Source organism: Tyto alba, unplaced genomic scaffold (genome assembly GCF_018691265.1).
Source record: "Tyto alba isolate M040663 unplaced genomic scaffold, T.alba_DEE_v4.0 Super-Scaffold_13, whole genome shotgun sequence".
In the NCBI taxonomy this organism is placed as follows: Eukaryota; Metazoa; Chordata; class Aves; order Strigiformes; family Tytonidae; genus Tyto; species Tyto alba.
Window position 1 is genome coordinate 47,724,990 of NW_024881275.1, and position 20,484 is coordinate 47,745,473.

Genomic DNA, 20,484 nt, shown 5'->3' on the forward strand with positions numbered 1-20,484 from the left:
CAGTGTGAAAGTTAAATCAAAAAAGTAAAAAGCCAGTAAGTAGGCTGATGCTAGAAGCAAGAAGCATCCAGCAAAATCAGCACTTGAGATCTACTGGTTACTAAGCAATCACTGCCCACGGATTGATATAGAAAGTTATTATTAAAACCTTGCAGGGTACCCCCATGTCCAGCTTTGATAACAACTGAGACAGGCGGCTTAGATGGCCCCTATTTTTTCTGACCTTCCTGTAAGAGAATTGGACATTACAACTCGTTAAAAATCCTGCTTTGACGATGGTGTAGAGCAACAAGGCTGCAAAAGAAATGTATTCCAAGAAAACGAGATGTGGGGGAAGAAGAGAACTTAATTGCTGGCCAAAATTAAGGACAACTGATGGGTTACAAGGTACATGCTACTCATGGATTTATAGAATGGCTGGAGTTTGGCTTCGTATTTGTTTCAAGATTAAGGCACTTAGATTTTGAAAGTGGTTGAGTTGGGGTCAGCAAAAGAGCACTATACTCAACAAGAAACAAAGGCAGAAAATCTACAGTTTTGGCAGTGAGAAGACTGTTTGACAAGGCAGAAAGACCTGGCCCTTTGCCTACCAGTTGACAGGTATGTTTTCTGAGTCTTACTTCCTGACGTAGAAGCTTCCAGTCAAACATCACCTTTTCTTTTGCATGAAAAGGTAAAGCAGGAATCTGCCTCATGATCAGCTGTTTTTCTGTCAAAGGTCTCCCCATTGAACAAACACTGATATACTACAAAACATGTCCCTACTATGGTACAAATTGTACAGTCTATACACATAATGCATGATGAGTTTAGATGAACTTTGTTGCAAAAACGATTAGTTTTGTCACTGGGAACACTGCCTAATTCAGCAGAGTTCACGAGTTACAGATTTGGCTGCTGCCTGGGTATAACCCGGTGATCAGAATCCCACACAGGCTGCAGTTGCAGCTCATAAATTGTTTGCAGTACATATATATTTGCTGGTGCTGGCAAGGAATAACAACCAGAGTGAAATGCACAAAATCCTGGTGCAAAAGCAGAAGCTAAGCTTATGTTAGCTTTGCTTAGGTTCATCTTGTCACTAGGGTTTTGCAGGGCTCAATTTTAGGGCCAGTGCTCTTTAATGTTTTTATAAATGACCTGGATGGAGGATCTGAATGTACATTAAGTTCACCAATGATGCTAAATTAGGAGGAGTTGCAGACTCCTTCGAGTGTAGAGAGGTACCAACCAGTCAGAGTTGGTCAAGCATCAAGCCTGTCAAGGCGCATTTGGATGATGCTCTCTCTTAGTCATGTCGTTTAGTTTCAGGTAGTCTTGCAACAAGAAGGGAGTTGAACTTGATGATTCTTATGGGTCCCTTCCAACTTCAGATATTCTATCATCTTTACCAGGAAGCCCTGCTCTATGCTCAGGGTCTTGCTGGTACAAACTCTATGCCAGTCACCAGTACTTCTAAGTTCCTGTATCATCACTGAAACTGTGCTGACCAGTACCTTAGCTTTGTAAGTACTACTGACAGCACTATCCATTTTCAACAGTGTAATTAATAATGAACATCTGCTATATGAAAGAGGGCAAACTAGTTGTTATCCAAGATATCCAAAAGACATTTATATGAATCTTTGCATAAGGATTATCAAAGCAACAATGGATCTTCAAATATGTTCGAGTACCATGAACACCTGCTAACAATGAAGCTATTAAATGCCCTATGTAAATGAAAAACTTTTAAATAATTATCCCTGTCTTACATCATCTCATTAAAAACAAAACCATAAAACTTTTTTGCTTCACCAACAGCTTCTTGTGTGACCATGGCTAATCAAACTCCTTATAATTCATGGATGTATTTTTTACCACTGTTAGGGCACAGCAAAGCGTTAACACATCTTCAGCTGGAACACAGTGCAATGTCTAAGGAATACCTCCATCTCTGAAAGTTTTATTTTTACTAAGTAACAACTTTAGAAAGCTAATCTTTTAGGCAAGACTGAGTTCTGTGAATTATAGTTATTATACACTTTCAAATATATGACAACTTTTACTCTCAAAGTAGATTAATAAAAGTCTGTCATGCACTGCAATTAAGGTGGCAAAACGTCCACCCACAACACAAGTGTCCGTTGCCAATATCGAAGGTTGCATGATCATGCACAGAAATATGCAGAGGAATGAAAGGCAACAATGCACCTTTTTCTGAGAAATAGAACAGGACAAAATTGTGTAAGTGTACATCATACATTTATTACTGAGCAACTCTCTCAACTCCAAAATTGGGCACAGGGATTAAAAATAAAAATTCATTGTACTACCTAGTAAAGCATTACTAGTAACTCTCATAAAAAATGTACAAATTTTGTTAAAAATTTATCAAGCCTTCAAATGATTTGGTTACAGATATTTATAATACATCTAAAACTACACGTTAAATGATACAATAGTGTATGCTTTAAAGAAAACACTTGACCAAAATATGATTCCAACAAAACCCACATGCTTTCATAATCATTAGCAAATCTGAAACACAAGTAGCAAAATGAGGTAACAATGTACCAAAGAAAAAAACCACAGCTTTTATAAAAGCCTGAAGATAACTCAGTCAAAACCATTTTTTCTACGATTAAAATTAAAATGGTTGGTAAAACTCATCCCAAGTATTACACAAAGTATTAACAGCTGTGAAATCACATTCAAGAGCCTGTAAAAATGGCACACAACAAAAAGCTTTAATGTTTTTGTAAAGACAGCCACAAAATGAGACATCAGCATTATCTGTAGGCCTTGACATCTACTAAAATATCAAATGAAATTGACAGTTTATGTAAAAAACACATCATTGTCAATACAATAAAGCAAACACATTATACGTTTGGTTTGTTTTTTTTTTTTTTTTTTTTTTTTTTTTTGTTTTTTTTTTTTTTTTTGAGAAGAGGGAGCCAGGTGATGGCAAAGGCAAAATGAACATAAAAAGAACTCTTGATGAATTCAAGTGCACCATGGCAGGTTGTGGAATTACGCACAAATGTGCATAACACATGGCAGTTAACAGCTGAACATGAATCCTCCTCCCCTGACAGCCACAACAGAGAGGACTTGGTTGTAGTTTGTCTGAGCCAATCCAGAACATATGCATGTATGCTCTTTATACACACTAACCGGAGGAAGCAAGTCCACATACATCTGCAAGTCCCGTGCAAATGAAAGAAGAGATGAGCCATAAATGTTCAACAATTAATTTCAGGATTTTACCAATTTAGACCCTCCATCTCCTAGGTCTCCCACTGCCTTGCAGAGTTTTACTGGGGAAAAAGGGACATTACACCTCAAGATTTCTCCAATTCCAGAAAGAGAACTACTTTCCCTTAGCTTCAGAAGATTGTGTCTTATTCATTTGCCATTTTCTAGCTTAGAAAAAGCACCCTCTTCTCATGCTTCAAACTGAATACTGAGCACAGTAGTGTTAGTTATGTTTAAATCTGTACACCTGGAATTTTTTCTTTTGCAGTTATATAAAAGAGCCTAAGTTTTGTAAGACATATGTGGCATATGATTTTTAAACAACATGGTTTTGTTAAAAAAAATAAATCTTATTACATGCAATTTAACCTGCCAGGTGTTATTGTGAAAGACCTGTTCTTTAACTCCACTGGAAGAGAGGAGAAATTCTACTATTTTGAAGTTGATGTAACACCATTTTTATTATTTAGTATTCTTAAGTACAGATTGGTATGGAAAGACTCACTGTTTTTGAGAACTACCTGCATAACTAAACAGAGGAGGAGCGTCTGAAATAGGGAAAAGCTGTGCTTTTATTTTATCTGTACCAAGAGCTGTGAATGGTCTGTAGAATCTTCAAAGAGGGAAATCAGCATGGAGAACATCTAACACTCTTTGAAATTATAACTGATACTAAAGCATAGCTGCATACAAAAGCATCAGAATTATAAAAAATAAACTTAAAGCTGAGACCAGCAGCAAGTTGCAGCAATACTGCTAATTGTGCCACTCGTGCTGCTGCAACCCAAGTAATGACACTGAATTTAGGAAAATAATTTTGTTGCAAAAAGTGCATCCTTTGAATAACTATTGTACATGCTGACCTAAATATTTTGCTAGAACATATCAAAGATGTTTACAGTGTGAAAGTTATAAATGAAGCTGATTTTTTTTCAATAGCCCAAATAAAACATTATTCAAAGCACCTGAAGAGAGGTTATCACCTCCTATTTCACAGCACTGTTCTGGAAGGTGTTCCAATTTTCTCATACAGTGGAGTGCTCTGGAAACTTGATTGCAAAAATCAAGGGAGTTCCTTCTTCATATTACACTCATCACGAAATAAGGAATGGCAAGAAGCAGCATCAGTGCAACTGAATTCTGAAGTTAGTGACCAAAACCCACCTTCTCTTGTGATACAATGAAAAAAATCAGAAGTTCTACTTCTCTGAGGAAATGCTAGAAAACTTATTTTATTCATGAAGTTGCAGGAATAAAATTGTAACCTTTTACAAGTTATTTTAGTTGTATACAAGCTCCCTTGTAAATGACAAAGAATGTATGTGATTAAAGCCAATGTTTAGAAGTGAAAAGATTATGTCCTTAGCATGTACAATGGCCAAACGAGAAGAGCCGTTGCACAAGACCCTTAGTGTTCTTTCGGCTTCCTTTCATGGAAGAAGCATGTAACTGGCAGATCCAGCTAGGAAAATTTAAAAGGAGAACAGAAAAGCATTGATATTTGTATTAGCAATTCAAAATGTTAATATTGATAAATGATTTGCTTGATATGGCAACTTTATATTGATAAAATAACTTGTAAATCAGCCATTTAAAAATACAAACTTTGTAACATATGCTAAAAACCCCAAGGTTACTCATGTATCCATAATCAATCCAATATTTAGTGGTACACATTTTAAGCCTCCAATGAAGGGGAAGCGTAACAGCTGTTTGAATAGTAGGTAGAAAGGTCTTCATAACTGTAAGTACATTGGGGAGAAAATACTAAATGTCTGTAACTGCTGCACTCATCGCATTCAGTGTGCAACTGCAAACACAAGGGAAGGAACCAGTGTACAGTACTAGTACTGTTTAAATAACACACAAGATTATACACTGCAGCATAATTATTACTACACACATACGTTCTCAGTACATGCTGGTATATAGGTTCTCAAACACGCACACTCAGTCACAAGCACACTTCACGCATCCTCAAAAGCAAACACACTCTCACATCATTCCTTCCCACTCACAGTATCTGAAGGCTCTATATAAGGTAGATTGCTATATTGTTTGTAGCTACCACTTTTTTTTTTTTTTTCTTTTTCTTTTATATAAAAGCACATGCTAAAAGATCACATCCACAGTAATCCTGCAGCAACACTCAGAATGATCACACAAAAACCAGGGAATGTTAGTGCACACAAAAAATTAAGCTAAAAAAAAAAAAAAAAAAAAGTCTTTGGAGTTCCAATCACACTGTTAGTGTAGCAATCCCGTAACTGTGAAGACTAGTATAAGCTTTATAATTGATTAAGTCACACAGTGCAAAGTAAGGTCCTTTGACCCTTTTGTGTAAAGGGTAGGCTGGAAGCCATATGGGCAAGTTCAATAGATAGCTCATATATACATATGACCAGGAACACCCCAACCAGATTTGTGCTCTAAGATTGGTCATTCTGAATCACGATGCACTTCCGAAGCATCAGCTCTACAAATTGGGCAGGTACGATTTGCCTGTAAAACCAGAAACAAAAGAGAGTTTACTGTAGGTAATGTGTATATAACACTAACATCTATAAGTATTGAAAAGCAGTTCAACAGTACACAAACAAGAGAAGACAAAGTGTGCTTATGACTTTTTTTTTTTCATTATTTTTTTTGTTATGTTAGAGTGGTGTGATACGTTTGCCAATTCAAAAGTATGTTTACAAAAAAAAAAACTGTGTCTTATCTTTAAAGATAAAGCAAAACAGCAAACTAGGCTTCATCTAAGTGATGGCGGTTTTATTAATGCATATTCATAGTTATAGTATATTGCAATCAGATGGATGCAACTAAGAAGCTGTACTGTGTGCTGCAGACAAACCCACCAAAACCAGACTAGCAACCTTGGGTTGAAAATAAATGTTCTATATGAGGATGTCATGTTGTCACAAGCTCTACTGATCAGGGATCACCCCTCTTCATACACTATTCAGTTATTCTCAGAGAAACCCATCATATAGACTTGGTCAAAGCTGAAAGCAACCCAGGGAAAAAGGGAAGGGGTTTTAGTAAAGAGAAAGGAAGAAGGGTAAAAAAAGAGAGATAACCTGATGAAACAGGTATTCAAGTAATATGCACAGCCAAGTCTAAATTTAGCCTTTCAATAAAGCACTCACTGAAAATGTCCTGACTTTTACAGCTTCCTTAAAAAGATACGACAGATGAGAAGTAACATTCCTTAAGCTATTGGGAAAGTATTGCCGCCTTCTCCTTCCTTTTTCAAATAAAGGCTAATTTCATTTTAGCAAATGATGAGAAAAAGCCCAAAACAAACATGTCACATCTATGATAAAACATATCCTTTGCAGAGGGCAGTGAAGAGAACTCTTTCCTGTCCCAAATTCTGTACTCCACAGCTGAAAAATTGCAGGTCCAATTCCACGTTTTCCTAAGGTAGCTAAATTTTTCAGTGAAAATACGAGTGAGAGCATCAAGAAATGTGGCTCTGAAGGCCACAGTTCAGAAATCATTGCCACAAATTTCAAATCCAAACAATAAATGCCAATGAAACTAACATATGAATAACATATGAAACTAACAATGAAACTAACAATGAAACTAACAAATAACTGAAAACCATTATTTAGTAATGCAAGTTAAAATGAGGGTAATTTTTTTTTTCTATCAATTACTACTGTTATTATTATTTTATAGTTTAAATTGTAGTTATTACTGCTTTGTAGTTTTTATAAAGCATGGACTGGAGTATCAATTCTAAATTTTTTTCTTGCTTTTTCAGTAGCACTTTTGAAATTACTTGAGAACAATGCCATTACTTGGTCACTATTATGTATTTGCATTATCCTAGATACAATTCAGCTAATATAATTTTTAAAATAAGAAGACATGTTCTTCAAAATTCAATGGATTCATGAATCAAGAGGTACTTGTTTAGATAAATAATGAAGTATGTACCATTTGTAGCATGCAACAAAGCGTTCAGTGGGAGTAATTTCCTGATAGGAATTGCAGAAATAAATCCACTATGACAGGATAAAATGAATACTCATGGCCGCTGCAGCACTGCTTTTGAAGTAACTTTTCCAGATCATGAACATCTGTTTTAAATTTAGTTGCATTCTTCCGTCTTTCACAAAATTCATTCCCCAAACTCATTAAAAGAGCATTTGGCATGACTCTTCCATGAAAAAAGAAAGGCAAGGTAGACATATGATTGTAATACTGGCTTTCTAACTAGCCACTCTTTCAGGCAAACTTTTTGTACTGTAAGGAGAGCGAGCTGCACAATGAACTAACCAATTTATTTTTTCATATTTTATAGAAATTTATAGCTAAAGTGAACTGCATTTAGAATAATCAATCTGTAGGGCTACTAGATTTCTCTAAAAAGCATTGCACTGCTTTGGTGTTAGTCCATCAGAACGAAGTTAAACTATAGTTACAGTTTGTCTTTTTTCATATATAATACAGTATTTCCTATTAGAATGTTACACATAAAGGTAAGTTGTTATCGTTATCTGGTTCTAAACCCCCAGGGTGAAGACAGGGCATGTTTGCAAGCTGTCCTTTGGAATGATGACTTACTTTACAAAAGAACAGATTTCTCATGTATTCGTATTTGACTAAAGGATTTAGGTTACTAAGAATATCCATATACTGTGAAATAAGAGAGTTGACAACACTATGAAAAGCAAAAGGATAACCTCACTCTTGTTAATTCTGTTTTCTCCACTGCATCACATCTTTTCTCACAAGTCTTTAACCTTGTCTAACCAGGGAAGTATAAATTAAAGTGGGCAACCTCATGTACTGCAAAAGAACATTTCCTCTCACTTGCTCACACTACCTAAAAAGGTGGTCTGTATGTATCATTATACCAGCAGGCCTAATCAAACCTTTCATGCATAAACAAGCCACAAAACATCCTTAGATAACATTTCTTTTTGCTGCATCATCACTACAGGCAGCAGAATAAGGATTTTTTTTTTTTTTAAAAATTCAGATCGGATCATTAAACTCTTATTTAAATGTTTCACTAACAACATGGTGAAACTTAAAAGAATCAACTTGACTCCTTACTTCTAGAACTAGTTCTACAAATATTCCTAGATAGCAAATACTTTATTTAAAGAGAGAAGATTAAATTGGTATAACATACGGACAAACTGATAACTTTTTCCTTTTTTAACATTGTGGAAAAAAGTTAGAAATACTGAAAGCTACAATTTTTACCTTTTGTAGAATTTATCAACATGAGGTTGGCTGGATGATGTGAATTAAGTGAATGTGGACATAATTATACTATCATAGAAAAGAAGTTGTCAAATACACAAAGGAATGGACAGAAGCAAAACTATAGCACAAAATATCTTCCAGTTATCCTCACTTCCAGATGTTTACTTCTTACCTGTAACCCAGTTTAGACAGAGGTGTAAATAAATTAGGCTGGTGATACAGATAATTTATTATAGTTTGCAAAGCAAAATAATCTTTATTTCTATACACCATCTTTGTGCCAGTGTAACTAAACCCACATAGTATAAATATATTGCCTTAGCATTCCTACACTATGATGCTTTAACCTTGTCTAGCTTATTTTGCATCCAGCTCTGGAATACATGACATAAATACAAGCAGTTTTAGGTGGGTATAACTGCATGCCCTTTAGGTTTACACCATATATCCTTCACCTCATTCCCCCACCCAGCTGACACTCTTATGCTCATAGAGTTTTTTGTGATAAGCTTTAGAAAATATCACAGTTGAAGATCTGTTAGAAATTACAGTTTCTAAACTGGGACAGGAATACGAGTAAAAAGCTGTTTCACCACTACTACAGTCAATCTACAAATATGAAAATAAAGACTAAAATAAATCTGCTTTTTTCACTTTGTTGTTCTAACTGATAGTTCATTATTAGTTGAAAGTACTAAATCTAACTGTAGAACTGCCACACTGAGTCTCAAAAAACCTTAATTCAACGTACTTGTCTGACTCTTGAAGCCAACATCAAGTAAGAAAGAGCATAAGAACAGGACAGCATGCATGATACTTCCCTGACATGTTCTTCTAACTTCCAGCAATCTGCAGATCAGGGGCTCTATGAATCAGAGGTATATTTTTTGCATTATTAGCCTGGAAAGAGCTGTCTTATTTAAAATCTATATAACCAATTTAAGCTATATAGACCTATAGCATCCACTATCTCACAGGCTGTGTCAAATGATCTTATTTTTTCACAAAATGGAGTGAATACTATCCCTGGATACTATATCCACATCACAAATGACTTACAAAGTTTCATGCAATGAAAAGACTTGACAAATCTAGCATGAATACTCCTCATAAGGAGTAGGGGGACACGAGAGAATACCACTTGAATATATATAGTCTACTCTTATTTTGCAGACACTAAATAAAACAGCATACATTTAGCATAGATATATTGACAATATTATGAACAGAGTAGGTGTGCGTATGTGGCTTTTAAATCTGAAAATAAAACAACTATTCACATTCCTCTTGCTGATTCTCAAGTATGTACTGAAGGATACTGGTTCTACTGAAAGTTATAAGCATTGCTGTGGAAACATTTACATTGGCCTTAGAGAGAAGCCTTAGACTACTGTGGGTGCTGTAGCCCAAGCGCAATTTCATATCCCATTTTTTAAAATCCTTCTCATTATCTTGATATCTTGTTAGCCAAAATAATGATGTTGATATTAACTTGATTTTTGGATTCTCTGCACCGAATATTTTAGTGTATGCCTAAGACAAGCATTTTATTGCTTTTATGAAGCCATAAAGGCAAGGGGTTTTAATTTCTTTTTCTGAAACAACAGACACCATCTGTAATTCTCTAGAAAGCGTATCCTGTATTAACATAGGATCGTCTTAGTTTCAAATGTTCTACACAACAGACTACACACAGATTAAAATAAAATACTGAAAAAAGAAGGTGAGGCAAGGTGGGGAACAATACCTTGTTAACAGTAGATCTGGCTAATGCAGCTTGTAGAGATGTCTCTGTATCATCATCTACTTATATGTATTTCCTGTTTTTCAACACCTTCTGTATTGCTGCTATTTAATCTGTCCTCTTATTGGGCTGCCCTGATTCTAGATCCCTTCTTTTCTGCTCAAATTCTCTTGGAAGGGTATATCATAATTTTGTAAAACTGAAATTTCTGTTTGTATATATTATATTTCCATATGTATACATATATATACACACATATACATACACATATATGTACATGAGTAACACAATTTATTTGCCCCTGAACCTAATGTTAATAACAAAGTGGGGGAGAAAGCTATTAGTACTCATTCTTGATATGCAGGATATGCAAAACATTTAAAGTCACTGTCATCACAGAAACTGTTATTCATACTTCCTATATTATTATGGTTTTTGTTTTCAAGTCTTCTTTAATTTCACATATTACTGGAATTTACACTCATTGTTTTGTGCAAATGGAAAACACAGTAAGATCAATGAAAATAATTCTCTTCATATTAATTTTTTCTTGTGCCAAAGATTCTAAAGAAACATCCCTCATTAATTGTTAGAAAAATATGGTAAGTAGGCAGTGCTTCCAGTTGGTTGGCATTTCTAGACTAAGTATTAGAAATATGGAACAAGATGAAATTAAGTGGAACAGTGAAATACCCCCACCCTCTCCTCCCAAACTACATAATGAATTCCCTACAACATAGGATTATGTTTTTTTCTTTTTCTTTTTTTTTTTCTTTTTTTCTTTTTTACCTTCAGCCATTTATCGACACACTTGGCATGGAACTCATGGTTACATGGTAAGACTCTAAGTAGCTGCCTTGACTCAAAATCACACATGCATACCACACACCTAAAAAAGATAAGAAAGTTCAAATGTATCTGCTATGTAAGAATAACACATATATATTCCGTACAAAACCTTACAGGTATGACTATAACATGGTAGCTCTTTTACTCCTTGGGTAGCTACATTTATCTATATCTGTGGTTGAAGGTGTGTAGTGTGACAACATAAACTGAGAATTGCTTTTGTGGGTTTTTTTGCCCTGTGCTTTCAAATCACAAAGCAGGTGCTCCTGCTCACAGGAATTCACAGACCTAACCAACAGAACAGATGTTTAATCAAAATTCAAAATGGTGGAGATAATGATCTATAAAGTTCACTCCATACTGATACTAGTAAGTCACACTGAGGGTCTCTGAAACCAGAATATCAGAGAAAAATCCCTACACTGAAGTCCAAACATTAGACAGCATTTGGTACTAAGTCACTTTAACTACCTTCATATCTATATTGCCCTTTCCACTTGGCTGTGCAGATCTTTCAAACACAGTAAGTTTTAAAATAAGAAGATGCATTCTTAAACCACTGACCAAGTTCTATCAGGAGCATTTGACACTTCAGCACTTGAAGCTACTTTAACACAGGCTAAACTCCACAATGACAATGTGACTTTAATGTCTAGTATGCTGAATAAAACCTAGAACACCCTTCTTTCATTTTATTTTTTTAAATGCTGAGGAACTAAATTGAAACAGCTAAATGTGAGACTAGATAGAAGTTTTAAAGTTAGGATAGACAGTACTTGATCTGAAAAGTGATCCAAGATAAAAAGGAAATTAAACTGTTTACTGACATGACTGCTTTTAAAGTCCTTCTGGCCTAGCTGAGGCTGAAAGCTAAAGAAGTGAAAATATAGCCATTTAAATTATGGATCTTTGAAAGAGACAAATATACTTACAATGTCTGTTCTGACTGGTGGTTGTTTGGATTGAACCTGTAGGACGGAAGCTGTTCAATGTCTGCTTTTGTCAATCCTCGTGGTTTGGCTTCTCCCAGACGTTCTGCCAAATTCAGCAGTGCCTGCAAAACATAGAATTTGGACATTTAAAAATTCACTGCTCAAACAAGCTCCAGTTCCCCTAGAGGTTGGGCAGGCATTATACCTCACTACCCTGGCTGGTAGTACAAAATATCCCTCTATCAAGAAACGTTTAGAAGTTTAGTTCTCCCCTACAACAGAAGCCCCATGGAAAGTCTTTCAGAATTCAGTCATCTTTCTAGTTACCTAAGATGCTCTCTTTGGGATTTCAAAATCTCCAGGACCGAACTTGCACTTAGTCATGTGGCTACATGCATAGCTTGTTAAGTTCTGAAGAATCCCCTCACCCCACTAGGTAATTAATAGTGCTGGTAACCAGAAAAAATCATCAACAAATTTGCTTCTTAAGAATACACAAGCCTGGTCTTGTGAGAGAAATCAAGAATTTAATGGGACAGGTTCTGATTCCCACCCCACACATTGGGCTAGCTGAATTGAAATATGGAGATTTTATCCTGAATCTGGAAAACAAACACATACCATCAAATTTTAAGAATATTTTTTTGCTTGTTCATTTTCTATAAAACAAGCAATGCAACTAAAAGCCTCTCATGTAAATAATTTGCATTCTGCTATGTATGTAACTTGCACTCCCTCAGAAAGGGACCTAGGAAAAATATCACTGTAAACATGATAGAGAACCAAGGCATAGAAAAGTTAAAAGACTTGGTGAAAGCTGCAAACGGTACTTGTCACAAAGAGATTTCTAATACTGTCAAACCTGGGGCCCAAATTCTCAGAAATAAGATGATGCTACTTCTGAACTAGCACAGAAGTTATTACAGAAGTGCTCACTGTTAAACTGAAAATGCGCCACTGCACAGAGCTCTTTAGGGGAGCACAGGCAAAAAGGTGAAAAAGTAAGGGTTGATGATGATTGTTTGAAGATAAATCAAATGGAATCCAATAGTCTCAGAACCAGCAAAGACACAACAGTTGGCACTGCCCATAATTATTTAGGATATTAAAAAGGGTTCTACATCTATAGATGTGAATTACTGTACCTTCCCGAGAGCCAAGAAGAAAAGACAGTAAGGCAGTTTTATAAACAATACATTGAGATTAATTAATCCTATGACATTAACACTATACTGCAAAGTTACGCACATAAAACCAGCAACTTACCCTCTTCTTTTGAAAGTGCTTTACTTCTGTTCGATATTTAAAATCAATTAAAATTCAAAAGGAGAAGATTAGCATGTAGAACATAAAAGTTGAACAATTTAATGATTACTAGCCTGGAAAGGTGGATTCTGGGAAAGAGCAAGAGACAAAAAAAAAAGCTAAGCACTTCTAATATCCAGATTTGCAAAAACATCTGAAAGGATGGTTTCTGGATACTGTCTTCATAGTCATTATATTTATTTGAAAGGCAAAAGTAGGATTAAAAGCAAATGCAGCAAAATTTTATATATCGCTTGAGCTAACATCTGTTCTTTAAAGGTAGTTGTAGTTCACACACTGACCTCATAGTTTTCTACCTCTCCATCTTCCACATCCAACTCAAAGCTGAAAGCTGGTCCAACTGCAGGTGGCACTGGGAGCATTGATCTACCATGAGAACAAATAATGACAAGGTTCAGTATCTTGTTGCATGAAAGTACAGAAATATCTGGCAGAAGTAAAGTTACCTTATTGATCCCTCTCAAATCAACAAGTTCTTAGAAATGAAAAAACAAAGTTAAGTTTGAAGTTAAGAATAGATAATTGAAGTGAAAGAGTCAAAGGAAAAAGCTAATTCTCACACTTTTTGATACTGGGAGTGCTGCCTTTTTACTTGCATACATATCTCAATTGATACTTTTAATCAGGCTCAGCATTATTACAAAAACTAATCTCTTGATTATCACAAATTATGGAGAGCTAAAACTTACAATGACTTGACATTATGTTTTTTAAATATGTTTTATTTCTTTAAGTGGATAAAATATCAACAAAGAAAAGGAACCCTAAATTCACTTAGCTCTCCAATACAAAAGCCTTTAAACTTTTGTAAGCATAAACCACACAATGAAGACAAATAGGATATCTTACTGTACCAACTTTCATACTGAAGGCAAGCACAAACTCACTTTCTTACCTATTGGTAATATTGGTTAAAGCAGAAACTCGTCAGATAGAGAGGCAAGAGAGAGACGTTTTTCTATTTTTATATTCAACAAGTGTTTTTACCCTTCAAGATAGTAGTATGGGTCAAAATAAAACACACAGACACAGAAATCACAAATTCATAGCACTAAAATATACTAAAATCCCACTGAAGTCATCAGGAATTACTGTGCCACATTGTATCCTCAATGGACAGGCAAGAAGGTATAACATTACTCTCAGACTCTAAGATGCAAAGTTGGACAACTTCACCGGATCAGATTTCTGGTGCCACTTTCTTGACATGTCTGAAATTGCATAGAGAGAAACTACAGATCTGGTGCCAATGCTTGAGTATTTCCTTATCAATGTCACCTTTGTCACCAGAAAATAATCTTTCCTTTCCAAACATTTCATACTTATTTCTAAAACGGAACACAGAAGAGTAATAAATTTCACATTCTAGACCCAAACTCCCCCCACAAAGAATCTACCATAACACACTACAGATAATTCCTATAGGTTAACTGTTCCACATCTTTTCCAGAAACAGCTAATCAGAGGCAGAACAGAAATTCCACAGCTATCACAGATTAGCAGTTCAGCCAATAAATAGTAACACATCACAGAAAGCTCCCACCCTTGCGTTTCAAAATTAAGAACCAAACCAAATGAATTTATTCTGTAAGTGAAGACTCCTAGGACTTCATCCTACAGCGTAACCAAGACTCTGTAAGAATATCCAAGAATCAAGTTTTACAATCTGTTGAAGGTCTTACAAAGAGTTCAGAAATGTGAGGTTACTGTGCCTCAAAAAACCCTACAAAACTACACCAGACAAAATTGTTCACTTACATTCTTCCATGCTCAGGGGTGTATGTTTTTCAAAACAGCCTGAAAAATTTACGCACAAATGGAAGCTTTCCTCCTCTCTGGGACAGATGAATTATACCTATTCTCTGGTGCAGTCCAACCATAAAAAGTGCCGAGACTCTTGTTGAAGTCATGTGACTTCCTAATACGGAAGCAAATGTATTTTGAACTTACAGAACATATGGTAATAGGCTGGGATGGTAAGGGTGTGGTGATATTGGCTGCTGTGATCGGTATCTGCTGCGCCCTGTGAGTCTTCGAGGCATAAAAGGTGGGTAAGGCTGCAAGAAAGAAGAAAGTAAGCTTCAACTGGAACTTATGTCCAGTTCTGGGCTCCCCAGCACAAGACAGACATAGACATACTGGACAAAATCCAACAAAGGGCCACTAAGATGGGACTGCAGCATCTCACGTATAAGGAGAGACTAAGAGAGCTGGGAATCATCAGCCTGGAGAAAAGAAGGCTTGAGGGGATCTTATCAATGTATATAAACACCTGAAAGGAGAGTGCAAAGAAGACGGAGCCAGGCTCTTTTCAGTGGTGCCCAGTGACAAGATCAGAGGCAATGGGCACAAACTGAAACACAGAAGGCTCCGTCTGAACATCAAGAAACACTTCTTTACCGTGAGGGTGACTGAGCACTGGCACAGGTTGCCCAGAGAGGTGGCGGAGTCTCCCTCCTTGGAGATATTCAAAAGCTGACTGGACATGGTCCTGGGCAACAGGCTTTAGGTGGCCCTGCTTGAGCAGGGGGGGTTGGACCAGATGACCTCCCTTCCAACCTCATCCAGTCTGTGAGTCTGTGATTCAACATTTTGTTTTCTTAATCATGAAATAAAATGAAATTTGAATATTGAAATCCACTTTCAATAAAACATTTAAAAAATCCAGCCTCTGCTCAAATCCAAAAGAACCTCAGCCCCAATTTAAAACGATTCCCATCGATAACACACAATCATACCATTGCATGTGAAAAAGTATTAACACACAACAGAAATCCTTGCAAGTTCTTGTGTGCTTAGTCTACATGCAGGCTAGTTTGGCAAACAGGACTTGAACTACTGACTCTGTTGTAAATATAAAAGCCAAGGTTGCAGGCTTGTAGTTGACTAAAGAAGCCTTTAAAAAAAGATTAAGAAAGTGCAAACACTTTTAAGCTGTGGTATATTTTAATTTATGTTAAAGAAGGGTTGAAGACTTTCAAGTGTACCTGGAGAGTTTAATCAGTACAATTTCTGCAGCTGGACAATGCCTAAAGAGACAGTCAGGCCTAAAGCTTCAATGTATTCCTTCCATGGATAAATCAGGGCTTTATTGTCATACTTTTTTTCATTTGCATGCTAATCTCTTTGCTTGTATATTTAAGCTTTCATTTTAATTGCTGAAAATTCCTTGCATTACCTACTAAAATGGGGACATACATGGTAAAAAATTTCCACTTAAATACAAACTATGTTTTCCAGAAGTATTTAAAGTACTAGAATTTTTTCAGTAATTGTTAAAACTGAAATTCGTGTACCACTATTGAATTCATATTTGAAGGACTTGAGACTATTTTAAAAAAAAACCCCAAAGAACACTTAAAGGATTTACTAACATGTTTTTCTTCTTCCATGTTTGAAATCTAAGAAAATACAAAAGTCCAACACCACCAATGACTAACCTAAACCACCCTAACTTCACAGTGGAAACATTAATAGGTAGCCATGGTCATATATAAGATTTACATATGAATATAAACACAAAGGAGAAGAGCCAGGGTCTTTTTTTTTTTTGAAGGCAAGATCTCAAACTAGACATAGCATATATCAATTTTACTGCTTTGTGAATTCTGCAATCCAAAAATGTAATTATAATCTGCTGTGTTCACTGATAGAGAACCAGAAATGCATCATAATTTAAATATAAATAGAATTTTATAAATATTTAGGATTGCTTTATAGAAGACCATATGATTACTTGTAATATACCTCTATTCTCTCCTCACCAATACACAACCCAGAACTGAAACCTGGACAAATGTTATATAATCTGCAAAAAATGGTATTTTGCTCCTTACCTACTTTAAAGACTGAGCTTGGAAATTGAAAAAGCCTCACTCCAAACAAAATGTTTGTGTTTACACTGCAATTAATCTAACAAGCATATTGAATAAAATACAAGCAGTTTATGGAAGTTTTTAAGTGTTTTCATCTCCAGAGTGACTCACACACAATGAGTGAAAACTTCATTGAATACCTGTACACCAGTTTAACAATGTGCTGAATGTTGTTTTTTTTTTTAAATGGTGGAGACTTATTTGAAACTTTATAAAAATTGCAGCATTTAACTATGTTGTGTGATTTCAAGCAGACTAATTAAAGAGAAGTTATGTCTATATTCTGTAGTCACATGGTCTAAAATTTATTTCTCATTTAAAATTTTAAATAAAAATATGCCTCTAAAGCCTTCTGCGAACTTGATGCACAGGTCAAACATTAAAAAAAATCAGAGCCTATACTTGACTTATAGTTATTTCTTCAAGCATTACATAGGTAGAAGTTTTTTTTTTTAAAAAAAAACAACTCGCACAAACCACCACCACCAAACCCCACCTCTGCATTAATGTAATTGCAGATTGAAGTGCACCACAAAGATCCTAGAGATAGCACTGATACTGGACATTCCATAGAAATCCAAAGTTCAGCACAGGCTTTATCCTGCACCAGGTTTAATTTCTTCTGTGCTGCTGCAGTTGAACTGCCTGTAGATCCCCAGAAAGTTGACTTAAAGCAAGCTTGGCTGTCTTTATAACATGGTGCAGTCTAAATTATGGAAGCACTCTATACAACTGCTTTCCTGCAAATCTCAAACACTATGAAGAACTATTTTTACAGCATTCTAGCTTTCCTGACTTGTGGAAACTCAGCATATGATGAATAATTAGCTAAAAGTGACAGCAGCTTTTCAAAATTGTACTAGTTAGTTTCTGCAGAAGTCCTGGACTGTGTGGCAACATGCAGTGTTTTATAAGTAACTTCTATGACACTCTACAGATAACATTTTCAGAAATCATTTACTGGTATCATTAAGCTAACCTCGATTAAAACAAGCTTAAAGAAAATGCGACGGTATGTAGCTATAATCAATGATGGAATACAACTGCAAGAAGTACAACTTTTCAACAAAATGTGCTACAGAGAAAAAATCAAGAATGTTAATGCAGCATAAACGAGACTATAACACAGAAAATAATACTTACTACACCAAATGACACCTCCTGGTGTAAAGGATCGTGGGTTAAGAATTGAAGAGGAGCTGAGGGAGGTAATGTTGGTGGATGCGCTGAGGGAGGGTATGTAAAACCTCCTACAGGCAGATGTTCTCCAAGCAGTTCTACTTCATTTTCTATCCTTTGAAGTGGCTAAAAAACCCAAAACAGATAGGCTATTTTACAAAAAAAGAGATGCAATTTTTCCCCAATAAAGAACTGCAATCCCAGCTGTATATTCTGAGCTGCTGTGGTCAATTTTATAGGGTAAAAAAAAAATTTAAAATTACAAGTATAACTGTACTCAATTTCACATAGTAACTTTGTGAACAATTCCTGTGTCATTAACACTACCAAAAAGCAAAGACAACACTACACATTTGATATAAATTCACCTTTTCCAGCTAGCCATGCTTATAGACCAGGAATTTATGCGATCTAGCAAATATAGGAGTGGCTGTAATTTCCTGTGTCTTGCATTTTTCAGGACAAATATTTGCTCTCTTCCTTGCCAGGCTGCACTCACTGCACAACTATGCGAGAGAAAAAAATAAACAACCATAGACAAGAACTGAAATTGTGCCAGAAAATCTGAAAAGTGGAGAGGAAACATGGCAAATCCAGTGGATTAAACTGCTAGTGATATTCAATAATGAAGCAGATGCTTTCCTAGGAGGGTCATGCAAGCAGTCCTACCAAGAACACGCAGTCCCAGAGGTTTCAGAAGCATGAGATTCCAGTTCTGTATTGTAATCTAGTCAACTGTAGTTCATCAGTCAGGCCCCAGAGTACTCAAGAAATAACCAGGAATTGTCACTATTTCATTAACACACTTGTTCCTGATGCTGAATTCCACAGTTTCAAGAAACTCAGCTGAGAAAGCTACCTTGTGGAACAAAAAGAATATTCTGTTTCCCTGTTATGCAGAGAAAACTTTAAACACAAGGTATTCTTAAACCACTCAGATACAAATTTTTTGCCAGAGCTGAAAGTTGACAAGCAAGCCTAGTTGATAACCTAAGTAAGCAACCCAACCTAAAACCCAAATCCATACATTTCCTGAAGGAAAGTCTTACAAAGATTACCACTGAAACCCATATTTTCCCAGCTGTTCTTGCATCATCATAACAAGGTAATTACAACCCTATCATCACCTGAAACATGGCATGGAGAAGTCTCAGCAGTGTTTGTAATGATAAAGCTGTTTTCTACATCTGCATTAGTGAAATACTGGCATCTTCTAGTCAGAGGGGCAAACAAATGGACATGAGAATACAGAGAACCCCACAGGAAGAGCTGTAGGCCAGAGCTGAAATCCTAATTTCCCCCCAGATTCAAAACAGGGTCACATTTTCCCATGTTTGTGTAGTCCCCATCACTAAGCCAAGACCATTTAATAAGAAAGCATCAATAACTTTAATAAGTGGGAAAAAAAAAAAAAAAAAAGAGTGAAGGAGACCATAGGCTCCTGAATAGTCTGAACAATCTAAGGTCATTATGTTCTAGAAAAAGCAGTGGTCATTTAAAAATTAACTGAGAAGTAATACAGAACAAGCATCTAATGAAAGTAACATCCCGTGCTTTCTTCTCTCTCTGCTAAGCTTTTCCCTGAGACCACTACACCACTGCAATACAAAACCTCCTCTGGATTTTCTGTTTCCTGGGAAAGAAATACCTGAAGGAATAGTTGGTGAAGTAAATACACATCTTTTTGACAGAAGTAAAGGCCTATGGAGAAACAGCACAGACAGGAGCTGATAAAATCCGATAAAAACCCATGGTGAACTTTAAAATAATTTTTTCATCTTCATACTAAGTAGTTACAGACTTTCTAGAGAAGCAAAAATGCAAGAACCTATTACTTTAAACAAAATGCTTCTGTCTCCTCAATCAGATATCAGCACTATTTGCCCATCCAGCCCCACCAATTCTATGGAGAGGCAGGTAAGAAGCATTACTTACCGACCGTGATTGCTGTGCTTGGAAAGGGACAAACTGTCCTGGAGGAGGCAAGTGAGGAGGGTGGTGTGGAGAGATATGAGGAGGATGCAAAAGGAATGGGTCACTAGAAATGAGAGGTGGAAATGCTGCATATGGTACAGGTAGGTGCTGGACTGAGCATGCCTGGAGCATCTGA

At 36.0% G+C, this 20,484-nt stretch overlaps 1 protein-coding gene across 11 annotated transcripts in view; it reads right to left on the bottom strand.

The window, feature by feature from the left end:
- Positions 1–2,225: 2,225 nt before the first annotated feature.
- The window catches only part of RNF38 (ring finger protein 38), a 160,754-nt gene continuing 142,495 nt past the window's right edge, over positions 2,226–20,484 (bottom strand). For 9 of the 11 annotated variants that reach the window (XM_032988453.2, XM_032988448.2, XM_042787755.1 and 6 more), the window contains 7 exons: positions 20,310–20,480; positions 18,339–18,500; positions 15,271–15,377; positions 13,602–13,686; positions 11,995–12,116; positions 11,003–11,102; positions 2,226–5,742 (listed from right to left, as the gene is read on the bottom strand). In XM_032988453.2, coding sequence (XP_032844344.2) covers positions 5,680–5,742; positions 11,003–11,102; positions 11,995–12,116; positions 13,602–13,686; positions 15,271–15,377; positions 18,339–18,500; positions 20,310–20,480 — 810 coding nt within the window. In that variant the 3' untranslated portion in view covers positions 2,226–5,679. Of the gene's footprint in view, positions 5,743–9,220; positions 9,335–11,002; positions 11,103–11,994; positions 12,117–13,601; positions 13,687–15,270; positions 15,378–18,338; positions 18,501–20,309; positions 20,481–20,484 lie in introns of all 11 variants that reach the window. The other 2 variants (XR_006164852.1, XM_042787754.1) reach the window with 2 other exon arrangements.